The sequence below is a fragment of the Quercus robur genome, chromosome 10 (assembly GCF_932294415.1).
Source record: "Quercus robur chromosome 10, dhQueRobu3.1, whole genome shotgun sequence".
NCBI lineage: Eukaryota > Viridiplantae > Streptophyta > Magnoliopsida > Fagales > Fagaceae > Quercus > Quercus robur.
The window spans coordinates 31585544-31606999 of NC_065543.1; the positions used below are offsets into that span (position 1 = coordinate 31585544).

Here is a 21456-nt window from a genome sequence, read left to right on the forward strand (position 1 = left end):
AAAGTTTGCCTCAAGAAGTTGGGCCACAGGCCTAATTCATTTAGTGTGCATTTGAATACAGCTTATTTTGCTGAAAACTGAAAACAATAAAAAAATATTTTTTTTTACTGTTTATTACTATTCAGCATTGTTTATTGGCCTAAAATCATTGTTCATGACTAATGAACAATGCATAATATGTTGGACTTAAAAAATAAACACTCAAAACACGGACGCAACCGCACTACCCAAACGGTCCTTTAGTTGAATAAAATATAGGCTCTTTTGAGCTTTTAAAGGAGATTTACCCAAAAATTCATAACAATGTTGACTTGTTGACCTACCAATGAAATAGTGTCATATGACATGAAAAAAGAGTCCTGGTCAAAATAAATATAAAAATTTTATTTTAGATTTCTTGAAATTTTTTTTTTATAATAAAATTTTAATTGGAGTGTAAGAATTTTATCATACTACTTTCTTTTTTTGAAGTGAAACTTATTTTTTTGTTGCTGTTGAGATAATGCATGGGAATGTTAGTTTTAGATGGAATAAATGTTTTGCGGAAAAAGATTAATCGGGTCGATATTTGGAGCGGATCCCTAACCGCCTTAGCCTTAACATACATGCGAGGTGAAAGATAAAAGTTGTGTGCTTACTGAAACAGCATCGCATATATACCAAACGCGACAGCCTTTTGGCACGCCATTCGCACTGATTTCTCGAACTCCATTCTAAACCCACACGCCTCCTTTTACATTATCGTAGCTCGCTTTCTCTCTCTCTCTCTCTCTCTCTCTCTCTCTCAAAAACCCTAACACAAATCTTAGCGCCCACTTCACTATGGGTACGTTTCCAAATCTCTCTCTCTCTGACTCTCTCTGATTATTGTGTATCTAAATTTGTGTTTTTTTTAGCTTTTATTCCCACATGCATTTTTCGAAACAATCTTTTACAGATCTTTGTGTTTTTGTGAGCTCTGATCTGAATTATCTTAACTTTTATCTGAATTTATCAATAAACTTTGCGAATTTTTATTTCCCAGTTTTTATTTTTTTATTTATCTTTGGGGATTTGATGAGAAAATCTAATTTTTATTTTTATTTTTTTTTATGGAATTGTTGTTAGTTATAAATTGAGCTTGGATTAGTGGAGATTATTGCTCTCGCAGGATGTGAATAATGAGAAATTAATGGAATTTACTTGTTTAAATTTGTAGATATTGATGAGAAAAAAATGGTAGATATTGAGGAGGAGATCCGATCTTTACAGCTCGACTCAGCCGATACTACTGAGATGATAGGTAAACTTGTTTTTCCAATATATAATATGGATGGTTGAGTATTGTTCTTTGTTTGAATATATATATATATATATATATATATATTGTTTATGTTTATATTGGAACTTAGCGGAAGATAACATTGGGGTTGTTAATGCTGAAGATGAAATTGCACAACATGAAGAACTTGAGAAAGTGGATAAGATGGAGGAAGGTTGGTAGTCTCATCAAAGCTCATGTTGTATGGTTCTATTTAATTGCATGTGGTTTCTAGTTAAGTTCACTTGTTATTCTAATTGGTAAACTGTTGAAAACAAATATATTGAATTTCTGGGAATCTCATTAATATTCCAATTCAATAATGAAAATTCTTAGAGTAGTTGAATTGGCATGGGAATATAATTGCAGTGTTGTATCCTACTTGAGCTTTTTAGACCTTAGTTTGTAATGGAGTGTTTTGGTATCTAATCAGAGTCGGATTATTTCATTTTGTTGACATGTTGATATAGTATATAAGCTTTAGTGGGCTTTGTTACCAATTTGACGCAGGATCTTAAAAAATTCAGTTCTAGATTAGGTTTCTTAATAAGTTTTTGAAGGTTTTTTTGGATGAGTTTTGATGTTTAGGGAATTAGGGATGTTTGGCTACTAAGTTTTTTTGAATTTTGAAGGAGTTTGATCATTGATGGATTTTTGGTGTGAAAACAGTGAATTGGGGAAGAAAAACAAATGGTAAATCCTAGGCAATCACTTTCCAAAGCTATCACACTTAGGGAGGGGGTTATGAACGCTATTAGGGCTTTTCATTAGTATGGTTTATTTGAGAGAAGCATGAATGTGACCTTTGTTGCTCTTATCTCAAAGAATTTCAGAGCTTTGGAGATCAAAGATTTGAGGCCCATTGGTCTCATTGGGAGTGCGTACAAGATCCTAGCAAAAGTCCTCATTAATAGGTTGAAAGATTCGTTAGGGAAGCTTCTCTCCCAATCCAAAAAAACATTTATCAGAGGTAGTTAAATTCTTGATTCAGTTTTGATTGCTAATGAGTGTATAGTAGATTGAAGGCTGGAATAACGTGGGTGTTGTGCAAGGTTGATTTGGAAAAATCTTATGACCACGTGAATTGGAATTTTCTATTGTACTTGCTGGAGCAGTTTGGTTTTAGTGAGAAGTGGAGAGCTTGGATCACGTCTTGTTATCAACTGTTCAGATTTTTTTTTTTTTTTTTTTTGATAATTAAGAAAGATGTATATTCAAGAAACTACCTCATGAAAACATAAGGCAGAACAAAGAGTACAGAGAAAGAAACAAACAGAAAGAAAGAAAAAGAAACAAGAAAACAAACGGAAAACAACAAAGAGCTAATTACAAAGGAGAGAACTAAGGAACAAAGGGAGAGAATCACTAGAGGTGAGTCCCTATGCCCTAGACCAATCAAAGAGAGAACCACAAAAATAAGCAAGCAATTGGTCATCGGATTTGTCCCTGTCCTCAAAAGTTCGCCAATTTCGCTCCCTCCAAATACACCACATTAGGCACAGCGGAGTTAAATTCCAAATGCTAGAAGAGTGCTTTCCAAACCAATTCCACCAACCGAAAAGCGTATTTGCAACCGATCTTGGCAAGACCCAAGAAATCCCAAAAGATCTAAAAACTAAGCTCCACAACTGATAAGCTTTTTCACAATGGAGAAGCAAATAATTCACCATCTCCCCATTACAACGACACATAATGCACCAGTCAACAAAATCAAAGCCTCTACATCGCAGAATGTCCCCTGTAAGAATCTTCTCCCAAGTTGCAGTCCAAACAAAGAAACAGACGTGCATAGGAGCCTTAATCTTCCAAATACCTTTCCAAGGAAAGATAATAGGCAAGGGACTTCGAAGCCAATCGTAGAACGAGCGGATGTTAAAATCCCCTTTCTTCGACAATTTCCATATCATACGGTCTCCTTGCTCAGATTGAGGTAAATTAGAACCCAAGGTATGAAGGAATTCATCCGCATCTCCCATCTCCCAATCATTTGGATCCCTAAGAAAAAGAACCTTCCAGCTTCTCCGAGCCTCGGTCCCCAACCGTTCGAGAGACGAGGCCACAAATGCCTCTCTATTAGTGGCAATCCCATACACTACTGGGAAGGATAGATGGAGTGGTAAGTCCCCACACCACTGATCTGCCCAAAACTTCACTCTATTCCCCACCCCTACCTCAAACCGGATATATTTGTTAAAAACCTCCCAACCTTTTCGGATACTTCTCCATAAACCACATCCATGAACACCCCTACCTAGCTTGGAAGACCATCCCCCCCACTCTTCCCCAAACTTCAAAGCTACAACCCTCCTCCAAAGACGAGTCTCCTCAACCCCAAACCGCCATAACCATTTTCCTAGTAAGGCTCTATTAAAAGTAGTTAACTTCCTTATCCCCAAACCACCATTAGCCTTAGGAGCACACACCTTATCCCACCCCACCAAATGAACCTTTGAATCCCCCCAAAGGAAGTCCCTCTGAATCTTCTCAATCTTATTAGCCACATGCAAAGGGATAGTAAAAAGAGATAAATAGTAAGTAGGAAGGCTAGAAAGCGTACTCTTAAGAAGCGTCAGTCTTCCACCTTTTGACAAATTGTCAAATACAACTTCTTCCACCCGGCCAACTTCCGATTAATTTTCTCCAAGATAGGATTCCAAATAGAAGGGGACTTATGGGAAGCCCCCAACGGCATACCAAGATAGGTCATAGGCAAAGACCCAATCCAACAGCCCAGAATCTCTGCCAAGGTATGAACATTATTAACCTCCCCTATTGGAACCATCTCACTCTTCAAGACATTAATCTTCAAACCTGTCACAGCCTGAAAATAAAGGAGAAGCATCCGCACATGAAGGATCTGCTTCATTTCCGCATCACAGAACATAATAGTATCATCCGCAAACAGAAGATGCGAGACACATTCCCTTTCACTCCGTCTTCCATCAGCCTTAAAACCCCTGATCAAGCCAGCACCTTCAACTTTTTCAACATCCTACTTAAGACCTCCATCATGACCAAAAACAACATTGGAGATAGCGGGTCCCCTTGTCTCAGACCCCTCGTGCTCCCAAAAAAATCAGTTGGAGCCCCATTAATCAAAATAGAAAACTGGCCAGTAGAAATACAAGGTGATCCTTTGTTGCCTCTTTTATTTGTGATTGTGATGGAGGCTCTTAGTAAACTTCTAGATAAAGCTGTCAAGGGGCAGTATCTTCCATCTTTCTGCAGATGATACATTGATATTTTGTGGTATTGATCCAGATGAGCTATTCATCTTAAGTGTGTTTTACTTTGTTTTGAAGCTGTTTCAAGTTTAAAAATAAATTTGATTAAATCATAGCTTGTTCCTGTAGGGGTAGTTTAGGATATGGAAGAGTTGGCTTTTATTTTGGGATGTAAGGTTTCTCATATGCCTACGAAGTACTTGGGATTATTGTTAGGAGCTAAATTTAAGTCCACAGAAATTTGGAATCCTATTCTTGAGAAGATGGATAAGAGATTGGCGAGGTGAAAGAAGATATATTTGTGTAAGGGGGGTTGTCTCACTCTAATTAAAAGTACTCTTTCCTGTTTGCCTACTTATTTTCTCTATTATTTCCAGCCCCTGCTGTTAGCATTGCTCGGCGAATTGAGAAATTTCAGAGGAATTTCTTTTGGGGTTGTAAGGGTAATGACTTTAAATTTCATCTTGTAAATGGGAAAACGGTTTGTGCTATTATCCAGTAGGGTGGTTTGGGTGTAACAGATGTTGTATTGTTTAATAGAGCGTTTGCGGGGAAGTGGCTGTGGTTTTTTGCCACAGAGGAGAAGGCTATGTGGAGGAATTTAGTGGCGAGTAAATATGGGTGTGTTTGGGGCTGATGGTGTTTGAAGAAAGTGTAGGGAAGATATGGTTTTAGTCTTTGGAAGTTTATTAGAATGGGCTGGGGGCAGTTTTCCAGATTTATTAGTTTTGAGGTTGGTAGTGGTACCAAGATCACATTTTGGGATTGGTGGGGCGGTGACGGGGCTTTGGAGGATTTTTTTCCAACTCTTTACAGTACTGCTCTTATTAAGTCGGCAGCTGTGGTTGATTATCTATGTTGGAATATGGGGTCCATGCATGGGCATGTTACATTTTGTAATGGCTGTCCACGATTGGGAGTTGGCAATGCTAACTGAATTTAATGGAAATCTATTTGGAAGGTTAAAGGCCCTTTAAAAGTTTCCTTCTTTGTGGGGACTGCCATGGGGGGGAAAGTTCTTAGTCTAGAAAATCTTTTAAGGTGAGGAATTATTGTGGTTGATTGGTGTTTTCTGTGCAAGAAGAAAGGAGACAATGTGGAACATATTATCTAGGGAGTTATGGTCATTGGTTTTGTGTGTGTTTGGGGTACACTAAGTTGTGCCTTGCCGAGTTGTGGATTTGTTGGCATGGCATGTTGGATGGGGTGGTTTGGCAAGTTTAGGAGTGGCAACAGTTGGAAGGCTGTGCATTTGAAGGTCTCTGGATGATCCATGGCAAAGCCTAAGATGCTTGTATTACTATCTTTGTTTGATTGGATGGCTATAATTCCAGGCCACTTGAGTTCCTCCCTCTTATGGTCCATTTGGATTGAGGGGAGTAGTGTAGATTTGACCCAAAATTAGCCTATTTTTAGCTAACTCTACTCTACTTCCTTCCGCTCCCCCTCCTTCCCCCCTCAATCCAAACGGACCCTTAGAGTTTCTTGACAAGTTTCTTGACTATTGTACTTTGTATTGATTATTTGCCTCTCCAGTATGCATCTCGTGTACAGGAAGTTGCCTTTTCTTTTATTAATATTTTTTAATAAAAATTAATGATGTTGTGGACATTACATTTTTATAACTCGCAATGTTTACTTTTACGGGTCATTTGGTATAGTTGTTAATTGTGATTGTTATTGACTAATATATTTGATCTTGTTTGGGGAAAAACCAGTCCCTGGTTTGCTTTCCTATGGAAAGAAGTGAAATATTCACTCTGTAGTTGCTTGCTGTTATATGTTGATCACTTGTTCATTGATGCAAGCTGCCTTCATTTTTGCATTAGTGTTGTCTTGTCTTGATATCTGTGATATGAGTTTAATATATAAAACATCATCTGAAGAGCTTTTTTGCCTTGGGTGGTTTCAGATTCAAAGGAAGAAGTCCATAACCAGGCAGTAGAGGTTGAAAAGAAAGGTTCTGTGAAAGTATTTTTTGATTCTAATGTTTGTTTTCATTGGTTATAATTATTTGCATATTTTAATTAAATTTTTTTTAGCCATGGGCTTTTGCTGTTGTTCAATCCAATCCAGTTATCATTTTATTGTGCTGACTTCTTCGCTTGGAATTATAGTGAAAGAGAAGGAAAACTCTGCCCTAGACGAGGAAGCAACTTTTGAGAAGGAATTACCGAAGAAGAGACACTTGAATGTTGTCTTCATTGGCCACGTGGGTACGTTGATCCGCTTTATGGCTTTTCTTAAAGATAAAATGTTGGTGATATGATCTATTCTCTTTTTTGGATGTTTATCTTTGACTGGCTAATTGATGTTGCCATAGTTGACATGTGTGTTGTCTGCAGTAGAGATACACATTGTAGTTATCTGGATAAGTAATGATGATGGTTACTTTTTTTATTTTTTATTTTTTGGGGTGGGGAGGTGGGTGTTGTTTGTGCTAGGGTGGCTCTCAAACCCTGGCCAATCTAATGCCAAGGGAAGAAAATTTTTCTGTTCACTTGTAGGATATGAAACTATGTTTTGGCTGTATTTCCTTGAGTAGTTTGAGATTTTATTAATAAAATGCCATGAACGTATGAGATTTTTTTTGTTGAGTAATAAGAAATTTTATTAATAAAAGGGAAGCTCTATAATGAGAGATTCCTAAAAATTACAATCGAAGGTTCAAATTGTTCATGAAATCAACTAAATTATAAGAGATCCCTCAATCATCGTGCACCATTAAAATAGAGAATGCTCAAAATAGACTTATGTTCAATTACAAATCTCTCCATTCGAACAAAAGTGTGTTTCACTCCATCCAAATTAACCACATAATACAATTACGAGTTGTAGATCAGATGGAACTGTTATGAAACCTTCCATGCATCCCTTTCTAGCAAGAGAATCTATCACCTTTGACAGCATCACCCAATGTACCCAAAAATCTGACAAGACTAATGACCACAAATCGTAGGCAACTAAACAGTGAAGCGAAAGATGATCCATGGATTTGCCATGCGTGCAACACTGGCGTACCAATCCATTTCCTTGGGAAATGCCTTTTATGAGCAACTCTCAAGCACTCATAATATGACCAAACATTAAAGAAACCTAAAGCAAAATTTTGCTGGTATGGAAGAATTCAGGCATGCAGGGGACACGTAAGGAATGTCGAGGGGGATCTATAGGTTTCTTATGAAGTTACAATTTTGTTTTCTGGAAATCAAATGGGAGAAACTTAGTGCAGGATTGATTGTCAATTTAGAGCCTCCTTGGCTTGGTAGGGTGGTGAAAATTTGATTGAGCAGAGCTTGAGTTGGAGTAAATAGGAAGAATAATTTAGTGGAATGTGATTCTCTTAGAGAAGTGGTTCACTCTCTATATATATTATTCACTCTCTTAGAGCATATAGTGCGTTGGCAGTTGATGGTTATTCAGGAGTTCAGTTCTTTCGTATTCATGTATTCTCTGAGTTTATCTTTGTTTTAGCAGGGGTGTGTAGCTATTCACATATATAATGTTGATGTGAATAATATATATAGAGAGCATATAGTGCATTGGCAGTTGATGGTGTGAGATCATACGGTGGGGATATCAGGAGTTCATTTCTTTCGTAAGAACTGAACTCCTGATTTAGTGATCCCCACCGTATGATCTCACACCATCAACTGCCAACGCACTATATGCTATCTATATATATTATTCACATCAACATTATATCTGTGAATAGCTACACATACCTGCTAAAACAAAGATAAATTCAGAGAATACATGAATACGAAAGAAATGAACTCCTGATATCCCCACCATATGATCTCACACCATCAACTGCCAACGCACTATCTGCTCTCTATCTATATTATTCATGTATTCTCTGAGTTTATCTTTGTTTTAGCAGGGGTGTGTAGCTATTCACAAATATAATGTTGATGTGAATAATATAGATGGAGAGCATATAGTGCGTTGGCAGTTGATGGTGTGAGATCATACGGTGGGGATATCAGGAGTTCATTTCTTTCGTATTCATGTATTCTTTGAATTTATCTTTGTTTTAGCAGGTATGTGTAGCTATTCACAAATATAATGTTGATGTGAATAATATATATAGATAGCATATAGTGCGTTGGTAGTTGATGGTGTGAGATCATACGGTGGGGATCACTGAATCAGGAGTTCAATTCTTACGTATTCATGTATTCTCTGAGTTTATTGTTTTAGCAGGTGTGTGTAGCTATTCACAAATATAATGTTGATGTGAATAATATACATAGAGAGCATATAGTGCGTTGGCAGTTGATGGTGTGAGATCATGTGGTGGGGATATCAGGAGTTCATTTCTTTCGTATTCATGTATTCTTTGAATTTATCTTTGTTTTAGCAGGTGTGTGTAGCTATTCACAAATATAATTTTGATGTGAATAATATATATAGATAGCATATAGTGTGTTGGCAGTTGATGGTGTTAGATCATATGGTGGGGATCACTGCATGCTTCCCCTTGTGTGTATAAAAGTATAACTTCATTACAACTTAAAATTTGTTTGATACAGTAATTAGATGCTGTGGCTGTTATATATATATATATATATGTATATAAATAAAAGATGCTATAGTTGTGACTCTCATTGTGTTCCCATAATTCATTTGGTGTTTTGGACAATCGGTGACTGAAAGTGGAACTAGGGGAATTATTGGTTTTGTGGCATCTTTTCTATAGATAAACCTTTTCTTTTTGCATTTGTTAATTTTGTTCTAACAAAAATGCTAGGACCACAACTTTTGAGTAAAAGTGGTGGGTCCATAACTCCACTCACAGCTCGCCACGTGGACAAGTTGTGGAAAAGTTATGTCAAAAGTTGTGATCCTAGCATTACTCTTGTTCTACACTATGTTGGGGTTTTTTTTTTTTTTTGATAAGTCACTATGCTAGGGAGTTTATAAAAAATAGTATAAACAAATGGAATGGGAAAATTTTAAAGGAATGAAGGGAAATTGTGTGTGCTTGGAAGTTTATAAAGGAAGGAATTTGATGTGGCGAGGAGAACTTAGATCTAGTAGAAGGGTTTAAGAAGAAATCTTCAGCAAATAAATAAGATTACAGCTAGGAGAAGAAAATAGTTTTGAAGTTGGAACAATCAAATATCAATTTCTTGGCTTAAAGTGCTCAGGAAGTATTCAAATATGGAATTTCATTGATTAGATAAGAAAAGATTGTACAGTGGCTCAAAAGAGACTGTTTATAATATTCTTTAATAACCCTTGAATCCTAAAGTTTCATTTTATGTATAGCAATTAATTCTTAACCATCCAGCTTCATTAGAAGTCACATGCTAGTTACATGACCTTTGCTTCTTTTCTTGAATTACTTGATAGTCATACTTTCCATGCATCTTAGTTTTGACTTTTTGCGGTTTGCTTAGTACACTGCCTGTGTACTCTTGGTTTCATTGTACTCTTCTATTTAAATTTAATGAAGCATTATTACTTATCAAAAAAGAAAATAAAGAAGGCACAAGTTAGTTACATAACATTGAGAAATAAAAGACTAGTCTTATTAATTATTAAACTATTGGGCCTTAGTTTTTTTTCCTAGATGCTCTTGCATAATAATGTAAAGGAAAGAAATATATATATATATATATGTATGTATATATTGTATTAGCAAACTCTTCAAATTTTATTATTATTATTATAATTTTTACAGATAAAATCAATATTTCACCCCCATGACATTAAAAGAATGAGTCTTCCTCCCACTTTTTAGAATGCTTAGGAAGGACTAGACTGGAATGTTTATTCCCTCAAAGTCATTAAAGATAAAAATCCCATAAAGATCCATTTCATTCCATTACTTTCACCTCTCCCAAACAAGTTGATAGAGCATATGGATGTGGTTCATCTGTTCTTATTTTATGCTTTATAGATTTTTTTTATAAGCAAGAATAATTTTATTAGAAAAGACTAATTCCTGCAGAGAGTGCAGGAAGTAGCCAAAGAATACAAAAAATATAGCAAATTATGTACAAAAAGACAGAGACTCTAGAAACAATGGAATGCAATCCCTTGGTGGAAACCCCAAGCATGAGACCACTCAACAAAATGCTTATGCTTCATAGATTTATAATTATGTTTTGTCTTAATTGCAGATGCTGGTAAGTCCACTACTGGAGGCCAGATACTTTTCCTCAGTGGTCAGGTAGATGATCGGACAATTCAAAAATACGAAAAAGAAGCAAAGGACAAAAGTAGAGAAAGCTGGTGAGATCATGCTTCACTTCTTAGCTAGTGTTAATCAAGGTTTGATGATGTATGTCAGAAGATTCAAGGAAGAAGAGTCTGTTATTATTTTCCTATAATTTTTATGTATATTGGAGGTTTAGTGTCCCAAATTGATTGGTCTTACACATCTGTCAAAATTGAGAGATGGACGTCTATTTTAAGCAGTTTACTATACACTGACAACCATCTACTGAACTTCTGGTCTAAGTTCCAGTCTCATACTTTCTTTATTAATAAGGAGCATAGCTTTAGGGGAAAAATGAGAACCCTAGATGAGATTATCTTATAAGATGTCAACACTATTTTGCTGTTTTTTACCCTAAAATGAGATAGTGTAATCTTGTACTGATATCTATTTTGGATATTGTTTTTACTGGAAATATTGTAGAACATTGGGCCCTTAAGGAAAGCTTTTGCAAAAAATGATTTGATTTATGCAATTATGCTAAAGGTGCTATAAGGATAGAGAGTTTAATTTAGAATTACTTGTGATGATCAGTAAGCAGAAGGCACACCTTTTAAAGGAGTATATGGCCTCAGAGCATAACGGGAAAGGATTATGATCCGATTATCATTGGGATTCAGCTCTTATTGTAGTTATTTAAGTCCCTAATAAAGGGTGGGGATAGGATCTTGATGTCCAACAAAAGGATCATCTTTATAAGTTAACACATAAGTTGTTGTGCCAATGAGCTCTAGGTCAAATGGCATCTCTTTCCTTTATTGAGCAAGGTGCAGGGGAATATTTTGGGTTCAAGACCTACTAGGTGCATTTGTAACTTTCAAGCCAATGAGCCTTAAGCTCAAATGACATCTCCTCCCCAATTGGTAAGGGTGGAGGGTAAGATCATGGGTTTGAAAACCACTTGGTGCAGGTGTGAACACATTGTACATAATTGTACTTTTCTATTCAATAAAACTTCTATTACCTATCAAAAAAAAAAAAAAAAAAAAACCCACTGGGTGCAGGTGCGAACTTTACCAATAAAAATGTATTCTACATCCTTTTTGTGATTGATAAAGAAAAAAGTGGCTTATTGGTACAAGACAGTGGGAATCTAGAAACTTGGGGGTTTAAAAGGATACAATGTCCTTTTGCTTTGTTTGTGTAAACAGCAATAATTTTTTATTTTGCCTATTTTAATTTATAAAATAAAAGTTTTAGCTAGTAATCTTTGTTGAAAAAATTACCCAATAACTTCCACATTCCTAATTATTCCGTTTTCAGAAATTTTTTTCTCATTTTGATGGTTACTTATTCTTGAATATGAATGATGAATTTCAGTAGCAATTAATAGTAATTTAGTTCTATGTGCATATGTTTTTTGGCATCTTTGTATGCTGAATTGTGTGGCTTATATGTTCTTTAGTCATATTATTCCTTGCCCCTTTTCCCCTTGACATCCTTTCTGCTTGCTCTTCTTGATGGATGAATATCTACAAAGCCTGTTGTTAAATGATCCTTTCAGTTGAAATTGCATCAAAATTTATATCCAGGGCATGGCACATGGGCTTTAATTCTCTGTTAATTCTTTCTACTTAGCTGACTACAACTGTTGTTATTGTCTTAGGTATATGGCTTATATTATGGACACTAATGAAGAGGAGAGAGTCAAGGTATGATTCAAATAATATGATGATAAAATTGGCTTAACTCGACAGGCTATATACTCTTTTCCATTCATTAAACTTTTCTAATCATAGATATTATTTCTTAATAAGTAATGAGAATATTATTAGAAAGAGGAGTTCTAGCTCAAATGGTAGTTTTTGCTCCATAAGAATGTGATGGAGGGTTATATCGTGGGTTCAAAACCCATTGGGTGCTTATGTAACTTACCAATAAAAAGGAAGAATGTATTTTTTAGACTGAGGAGAAACTGTTCCATTCAGAGATGTTTAGAACTTGCTATTTGGACCCACATGTATGTACCCTAGATTTTTTTTAATTGGTAAGTTATGCACTTGATGGGTCTTGAGCTTTTAACCCCCAACTTGCTTTTACTTTTTTATTTAATAAATTTGTAATGCTGATTGCAGGGTAAGACTGTTGAAGTTGGAAGAGCACATTTTGAAACAGAGATGACAAGATTTACAATTTTAGATGCACCGGTGAGTGAACTTTAGTGTCCACAGTACTGTTTCCAAACAGACTCTGTTTGTTGCCTTCCATGTTGTTTAAATCACGTGTCCGCTAGAATAACTAAATATTGTGGGATGCGAGAATAAGTGTTAGATATGGTGTCTCATATTCTAATTGAGAAGTAACACTTGTCTCTAGTTTAGGGGCCTCATGGGCAGATTGGAGCTCATGAGGCCCAAGGCAGATAATTTATTTTTTGTTTTCCTGGTACAAATTATAGGTTCACAGGTTTGGGGGATTTAACCCCTGTTGGGGATGACAAGTTGACAACAAATGGGTTGGGGTTGGATCAGGGGTGTCCCATCTACCTTGTCCACTCTTTGGGCACTTACTGTATTTTTTGCTATTTATATATGGAATTATATGAATAATCATAAAAGATTGCATTTGACTATCTGGTTAAGATATTTTTCTTATGGTGGTCTAGTAGATTGACAAAGAATTTTTCTGGTCTAAATATATTTTTGTTGCAATTCCTGTTTTCGAAATCCTTATTTTCCCTTTTATTTTAAATATAACTTTCAAATTTTGTCTTCTTGGGGAAAAATTATTTATTTGTTATTATTCAGGGTCACAAAAGTTATGTCCCAAATATGATCAGTGGTGCATCTCAAGCTGATGTTGGCGTTTTGGTGAGTGCTGTTATAAATTTCCTGCTTGAGATAAAATGATCTGCATTTTCAACATTTTGTTATTCTCTGCTTCAATATTTGATGTGTCCTGCATTTGGATATCTGTCTCTCTCTCTCTCTCTCTCTCTCTCTATATATATATATATATATAGGTAATTTCTGCTCGAAAGGGGGAGTTTGAAACTGGATATGAGAGAGGTGGACAGACTCGTGAACATGTTCAGCTTGCTAAAACCTTGGGTGTGTCAAAGCTGCTTGTTGTTGTAAACAAAATGGATGATCCTACAGTCAATTGGTCAAAAGAAAGGTGCTTTTCCTCTTTCTGTTTAAATTTGTATTTTGTGCTTGTCTAGGCTAGTGTTTTTCAGTAGTTTCTTCATGTTGCATGTCTCCCAGGTACGATGAAATTGAGTCCAAGATGACACCATTTCTAAAGTTGTCAGGATACAATGTGAAGAAAGGTATTGGAAGATGTCTTTTTTTTTTTTTTTTTTTTTTTTTTTTTTTTTTTTTTGTGGCAAATCTTGTTAGTATCTTACATTTTTTGTTAGCTTCTAGACACGTTTGTATGAATTTTTGAATGGTATTAAAATCTATTGATAGAGATATTTTCCTGGAATGCAATGATTTGGTTTGTTAGAGATGTCTTCTGGTATTCTTGTAAGTGGTGATGGTCTAATGTTTTTTTGGAACCCATTTTTGATGGTATATTGTTTGCATTGGTTGGTAATGGGATGTCATCAGATTGTAGTAGCCTTTTCTTTTATTACCATTTTTCTTTCATACCCACAATTAGATATTGTGGAAGACTCTACTAGGTTTTGTCAATGTAAAAATGGTCTGAATGAGGAACTGGAGTGAGCCCAGAATATGGTGGCTTGACTCCACCTTGATTCTTTTTGATACTGTATGCCTTTGGAAGATGGTGTGGTTTTTGGCTTTTCCTTGAAAGGTGGCTCTGTAATGGCCTATGTACTTTTGATGAGTGGAAATTTTTGGGACCTTATAAAGATTATGATTAGGTATATGTTTAGATATCTTGGCAATCAATCCAAGAAAGTATACATTTTTTTTTGAGAGTTCAAAAGCTGGGCTTCATTGGGAGAATAGGTAGGCCTTGTTAGTGGCACATCCCAGGGGAGTCTAACTGATGTCTTGAATGAATTTAAACTCTAAGATGTGCCTGAAGCTGGTGGGCGTGAAGTTTAAAATGCTGGATGAGCTCTTACGTGATGATTAATATTGGAAATTCTTTAGGATTGGCTAGGTATGAGTGATTGTAGGAATTTTGTGCCAATTTTTTTTATGCTTGCATCCAAATATAGGGCTTTCCATTTTAAAATTCAACTCAGCTGAGCCATGTAGGTCAACTATTGATTTAAAATTATATATCTCTAAATTAACTTCAACCATATTTTTTAAGCAGTTTCCTGAATCTGCTAACCTGAATTCAACCAAATTGCTTCTGTTAATTGATCTCTGCTTGATGAGTTAAATCATTGAGTATGTTTTTAAAGTTGGGGCTGTTATGATTTTGAGTATTAGTTTATTGTTTTTTTAATGTATGTGGTAGCCCTCATTATAAATGGGTTTGGGACATTTGCATAGTTTGAACCAAACCTCTCCTCAGGCCATCTTAATTTTTAAGGTAAAAGATTAGTGTGATGCTTTTAAGCAAGACAAGCCTATGTACATAGCTTGTCTCCTCAGGCCATTCGGATGTATGGAATACGGTTCCTGGCTGCTTGATGTGGGTTATTTGGATGGAAAGAAATAGGCGCTCTTTTGAGGCTTTAGAAAAGTCGCTTGATCAGTTACAAGCCCTCACCCAAAGTACTCTTTTTGAATGGGCTAGGTGTTAGGGTTCCTCAAACTGTTCTTTTATTCAGGAGTTTCTTACTTCCCTTAGTTGTGCCCCTTAAGATTAGTTTTTCTGCTGTCTTTGTTTGCTGCTTTTTGTGTTCACCATCATGAACATCTTGTATTTGATGTTTTGGCCTTTTCTTCCAAGTTTAATATAATTCTCATTACTTATCAAAAAAAAAAAAAAAAAAAACAGGTACACCGTAACAAAAAATGGATGTTATGAATTGATCATCGTGTTGAAAATTCTATCATAAATGTAATATGAATTTCGTCTTTGCAGCAATAAAATTATTTGTAGATTTTGAATATGTGATGGTTTGGTTGCATGGGGATATGGGAATCTTACCAGTTGTGCTAATTTTTTTTACTTGCAGATGTCCAATTCCTGCCAATATCTGGTCTGATTGGTACAAACATGAAAACAAGAGTGGACAAAAGTGTTTGTTCTTGGTGGGGTGGTCCCTGCCTTTTTGAAGCCCTGGATGCTACTGAAATTCCTCAACGAGATCCCAAAGGTCCATTTAGGTGCGATTCAGTCTTTAGATTTCACTATTTTTTAACCAAACTCGTAGTCTGCTCACTCTCAGCTTAATTACTTCTTCCATTTTCACCCCCACCCTTTCTGCAGTCTCAGTGGAAGCCATCCTTTTGCTTTACAAGTCTGATTTGTTGTTCATGTTTTAACTCATTTTTTATTTTATTTTTCTGTCACCAATGAAATGTACAATCAAAGTGTACATTGTGTATCGGATTGGGATATGCTTTTATTTAGTCAATTAGTTAATATTATTATTTTAAACCTCTAATGTGTTTTACACTTGTTTAATTACAATGTAATCTGTTTTCTCACCTAATTATTTTCATATATAAATATGATTTTCTGGATTCCAATTCTGTGACTTGTTCTTATGAAAATGTTTGTTGTTTAACAAATTTGATTCCTGATTGCTTTTATCTTGGATTTATGGTTAAGAAGAATTATTGACTGATCTTATTTATTAAAATTTCATACGTGTAGGATGCCTATTATAGACAAATTCAAGGACATGGGAACTGTTGTCATGGGCAAAGTAGAATCTGGTAGTGTGCGTGAGGGTGATTCCATGGTGGTCATGCCAAATAAGGTGTCATTCTGAACCTTTTTTCTTAAAACCATAGATGAACAACACTTTCTAAATGTTGATTGAGGAGTTTATATATCATCTGCAGGCTCATGTTAAAGTTCTTGCCGTATTCTGTGATGAAGATAAGGTTAAACGTGCAGGGCCAGGTGAAAATGTACGAGTTAGACTATCTGGGGTTGAAGAGGAGGACATATTGTCTGGCTTTGTTTTGTCAAGCATTTGTAAGTTTTATTTACTGGCTGTACACAATCTTCTATGTAGTTTTTAAAAGGGTTATTTTAAAAGCAAGTTTTTTTAAGGTTTTTTTTAATAGATTCTTTAAACATCATCATGCTGTAATTTTCTCATACCATAGTTTTGCTGAAGGAGAAAGCATCAAAGCACTCAGAAATGATACTCACCAACTATAGAAATACACCCAAGGAATATAATACTAGGGATTGAAGTGCTCACCTACTCTAACAAATCTGCTAAAGAGATACAGTGCAAGGAACTGGCCACCTGTTAGAATCCACCAAAGGATAAGAGTTAAAACAAGAAATCTATCTTCTGAAGAAGCCAAAGACTGATGTAATTTGCAGTAATACTTCTATCTCATTGGTACAACACTAAAGACCAACTTGGAACAACCATCCAAGTATAAAAAATACATTATGGTAACAACTAGGAGTGTCAATACAAATATTAATGAAATATTAAGACTTACATTCAACAAGACTCATTAACCATGTTCAGGAACTAGGAAAGAACCCTGAAAATCATATACGCAAGACTAAGACTTGAAATAAAAAAAGAACCCAGAGAAGCCCTTTTGATGTGTTGGAAACTTAACAGTTAGAGCCTTCCCATGGTGCATGGCTTGCATGCTAATCCTTTATCTGGAAATACAAGTTTTATTTTGCAAATGCCTCATATCAGAAAACTAGTGCCATTCCCTAACTTAATTATTTGGACACAAAAATAAATGATTGTACCTAGTTCTCGAGGTTCCACTTTTTCTGGTTTTGGCATCTGTAGTTGTTAGCTTTACCTTCAATTTTTAGAAAGGTCAATGCTCAGACTCGAACCCGAAATATATGTTACAATTATACCAAATCTTTGGGATGCCCTTGGGACACAGTGGTGTCATTTTCATAGCCAAGCTAGTCCTTGACTTATAAAAGAAATGGTTACCGTAGTTGATCTCATGGTGTTTGTTCTAATAATTTTTTTCCCTTTTTATTTTATTTTATATAAGACACCATTTGGATGTTACAAGAAAAATTGCATTAGCATATTATATTTCAGATTTTAATTTAGTGCGCTAGTTTGTAGTTTTTAATTCTAAGTCAGAAGCAAATTATATATATATATATATATATATATATATATATATATATCCTTACCATATAACAGATTCTGATTAACTTCTTCCCCCATCCCATCCCAATTTTTAATATTTCTTTGTGGGGGAGGGGAGGGGAGAGGAGAGGGTGTTCTATTGCTGTATGAGGTTTTAAATTTTCTTTTCTTCATGCAGCAAGACCAATAGCTTCTGTTTCTGAGTTTGAAGCCCAGTTGCAGATCCTTGAGTTGCTGGACAATGTATTCAATAAACTCCACTTTTCTATCTCTTGGTTTGGCTTTTCTTTAATCTGCATTTTTCTTCTTTCATTATGTAATATTTGAAGTACTGTGAATGTTACTATTGTCTAGGCAATTTTTACTGCTGGCTATAAGGCTGTCTTGCACATTCATGCTGTTGTTGAAGAATGTGAGATTGTAGAGTTGTTACAGCAAATTGATCCAAAGACAAAGAAACCTATGAAAAGGAAAGTTCTCTTTGTGAAAAATGGTGCCATTGTTGTATGCCGTGTTCAGGTTGGCTTTGTTGCTTTACTAGTAATAAACTTCATACAACATTTTCTGTTTGAAAATTTTGAAACTATCATTAATGTTGAAAATAAATCTCAAATAGAAATTTGGCAGCTTTCTTCTACAAGCTTGTGTAAATTTCATAAATGTTGAAAATAATTTTCAAGTAGAGATTTGTGGCTATCTATTAGAATTATGGACTCTCATCCCCTCTATACCCCTTCCAGATCTATAGTTTTCACTAAAAAATTCTTGATTGAAATTCGTTGGCATTTTGTTAAAATTGATCCTGTTGTTGATTCTCAGGTGAATAACTTGATATGCATTGAGAAGTTCTCAGATTTTCCCCAACTTGGAAGGTTTACTCTTCGTACTGAAGGTAAGAAAATGATATTCCCCTTGTATTGTTGAGTATTGTTGAGCATTGATGTTATAGTATATGTTCTCACATTTATTCCCTTTTCTCCAGGGAAAACAGTTGCAGTGGGAAAAGTTACTGGTCTTAATTTGTCAAGTGCCTGAACAATTTTTAGCATAAGAGGTGAGGAACTTCTAAGTGCTTCTTGCCTCATCCTTCCATCATATGCATTGTTGGTTTTCTCTCTGTCCTCATTCATCAGATTTGGTGAACTGAGAATTTAGTGTTTTTTTTTTTTAACGAGTGAATAATACATTTATTAATGAGTAAAAAGGGAACATTTTTTTATAGGCATTCTCAAGTTAAAGGATCTTGACTTCCTCCTAAGGATTTTTCTTGCATCTAACTGCTTAATAATTGAAGGTTTAACTGGTCGGGATCAAAATATTACAAATAAAACTTTGAACTTTGTTGTTTCTGAATAGATTTGAATTTTTAAATTGGTGCAATGTCTAGTTGAAATTTGGAATCTGGCATCGACCCTGTAATTTTATTTGGTATCAATTTAATCTCATTTTGCCTGCTTTTTTTCCCATTACTTACCTCTATTGCCACGCCCTTCTACCAACACTGAACATACCACAATCAATCTGTTAACATTATTCTTTTATTTGCTGCATGTTCGTTGTGATAGTTTCACTTGTAATTTCTCTAATATCAGTTTACTTGCTTCTGATCCCTTGCTCTCCATGCTCTCCATTGCTTGGCATTTGTTCTCCAATTCAATATGCTAATCTACTTCTATTATTCTTCTCTCTGCTGCATGTTCACGACCACATATACTATTAGCAATTATTGTATTTTTTTTTAGTCTAGCTTGTTCGGTAGGATATAATTAATTTTTTTTGTTTATTCTCTCTCTCTGCGCTGATTTTATGAACGTTAGGGAAATTCTTTCCACGAGCTTGTATCACATAAATTAAGGGACTCCTAATCACTATCCCTTGTACCATCAAATCACTTTGGACGTGGTTTATATACTGAAAGCATCATAGCATTTCCAAAATGGTTTTTGTGAGTGTTGGTTTTTCCCCTTGCGTTGCAAGTTTTCTGATATCAATGTGATTGTTCTGACAGGCAAGCAGAGTCAGTTGGACTTCAATGTTACATTTCATGGCAGCATGACAGGACTGACTTACTGCAGCATTACATGCAACTCATTGATAGTTATCGATTCTGATATCGCCTGCCTTATATAGAGTAGTAGTTTTATGAAGAGTTAATTTTTGTTGCTGATGCCCGTGCGTTTGGATGGGGGCTTTACCGGGCATTGTTGCTTTGGGCATTTTATGGGTGTACCTTCTGACCTAGTTCACCCATTGCCATCTTTTAACTTAAATATAGTTATGATTAATAGTTTTGAATTGGTCTTATCTGATTATTGTTTGGTAAAGTTGGTCTGACTCTTGTTTTGATACCCTTAAGGGCCCATCTAAATTGATTATCAGTTTCTATTTTGATTTTGATGTTCAATTATGCATTAATCTGATTTCTGGTGCACATTTCTTCAATGGACAAAATCTTCTTGTCATGCCTTGGAACCTAATTATTATGGACCATGAATGATTTGTTGAGCAATGAAAGCAATGTTCTCCAAAGTATCTTCCACAATAACAGTTCCAAGAATCTTTTTACCTTCTTTTAACAAATTAACTACTTGTTAAACAAGACAGCTTATCTACGTGGAGCAAATGCACTTACGCTTAGGAAGGCAGTGACACCATGTTGATTTATACCTTACCGATTTTCATGCACACTCATTGGATCAAAAAGCGTTGGCTAATAAGTTCATTCCTTCGTAATTGCTGACTGATGTTCTACATAAATAAATAAGAGAAATGTAGGAGTTTATCTGTTCCTTTTTGGCATGAAGATTATCATTTGAATCGCCTAGCTTAGAAGTGTCTCAACCTCATCCAAAATTAAAGGTACTTGGAAAGCAATTGTCTTAACCTCATCAGTATTCCTTATAGAATTCTCGGTCCGGATTCATTACTTGTAACGCTGCTTGTAACAATCTGTGTTATACAAAAGCCAAATTTTTTCGGCTCCAACACAGATTACTATTCGCAGGATAATATCAAGGGAATGTTAGGAGTTTTGGTTGTATCCCAGTATGAAAAATATTCTTCCATTGTTTGTTGGGAGAGCAAAGAAGCAAAGTTTCATCTATATTTGAGAGCGAATTTGGCATAAAAGAAAGAAAAACTCCTCTATCCCAAGTCGGAAGGGAAGTACTGTTTAAAAGTGTAATTCAAGCTATGCCTAGCTCTACCATGAGTTGTTTCAAACTTCAAAGGGCCTGTGCAAGGATATTAAGTCTTTAATCCGAAAATTCTGGTGGGTTTTAGAGATATTGAACACTTCAATCTTGCTCTTCTGGGTAAGCAGGTATGGTAGCTTCTACACATTTCAGATTCACTCTTCTACAAAGTCTTTAAAGCCAAGGTCTTCCGCAATTGCTCTATCATGGATAAGAATGTCAAAACTAATGGCTCTTATGCATGGCAAAGCATCTTGAAGGCTCGGAGTGTTATCAGTTTGGGATCCACATGGAGAATAGGCAATAGAAAAAAAGTACTGATTAGAGGCGACAATTGGCTTCCAGATTTACACTCCAGTAGTGTCATA

At 35.5% G+C, this 21456-nt stretch overlaps 1 protein-coding gene across 3 annotated transcripts; it reads left to right on the plus strand.

The window, feature by feature from the left end:
• Positions 1 to 616: 616 nt before the first annotated feature.
• LOC126703689 (uncharacterized) lies at positions 617 to 20283 on the plus strand. Of its 3 annotated transcripts, none has more exons than XM_050402740.1 (19): positions 617 to 826; positions 1199 to 1282; positions 1392 to 1475; positions 6437 to 6484; positions 6642 to 6740; positions 10656 to 10767; positions 12360 to 12405; positions 12829 to 12900; positions 13501 to 13563; positions 13716 to 13870; positions 13960 to 14024; positions 15804 to 15954; positions 16448 to 16553; positions 16639 to 16774; positions 18073 to 18137; positions 18249 to 18413; positions 18714 to 18786; positions 18877 to 18948; positions 19903 to 20283. In XM_050402740.1, exons 1-18 carry the CDS (start codon positions 823 to 825, stop codon positions 18927 to 18929), a joined length of 1581 nt encoding a protein of 526 aa, XP_050258697.1. In that variant the 5' UTR covers positions 617 to 822; the 3' UTR covers positions 18930 to 18948; positions 19903 to 20283. The 3 variants fall into 3 exon arrangements, with proteins under 3 accessions (XP_050258697.1, XP_050258699.1, XP_050258698.1); XM_050402741.1 differs by having other exon boundaries at positions 619 to 826; positions 1425 to 1475; XM_050402742.1 differs by lacking the exon at positions 1392 to 1475 and having other exon boundaries at positions 618 to 826.
• The last annotated feature ends 1173 nt before the right edge of the window (positions 20284 to 21456 follow it).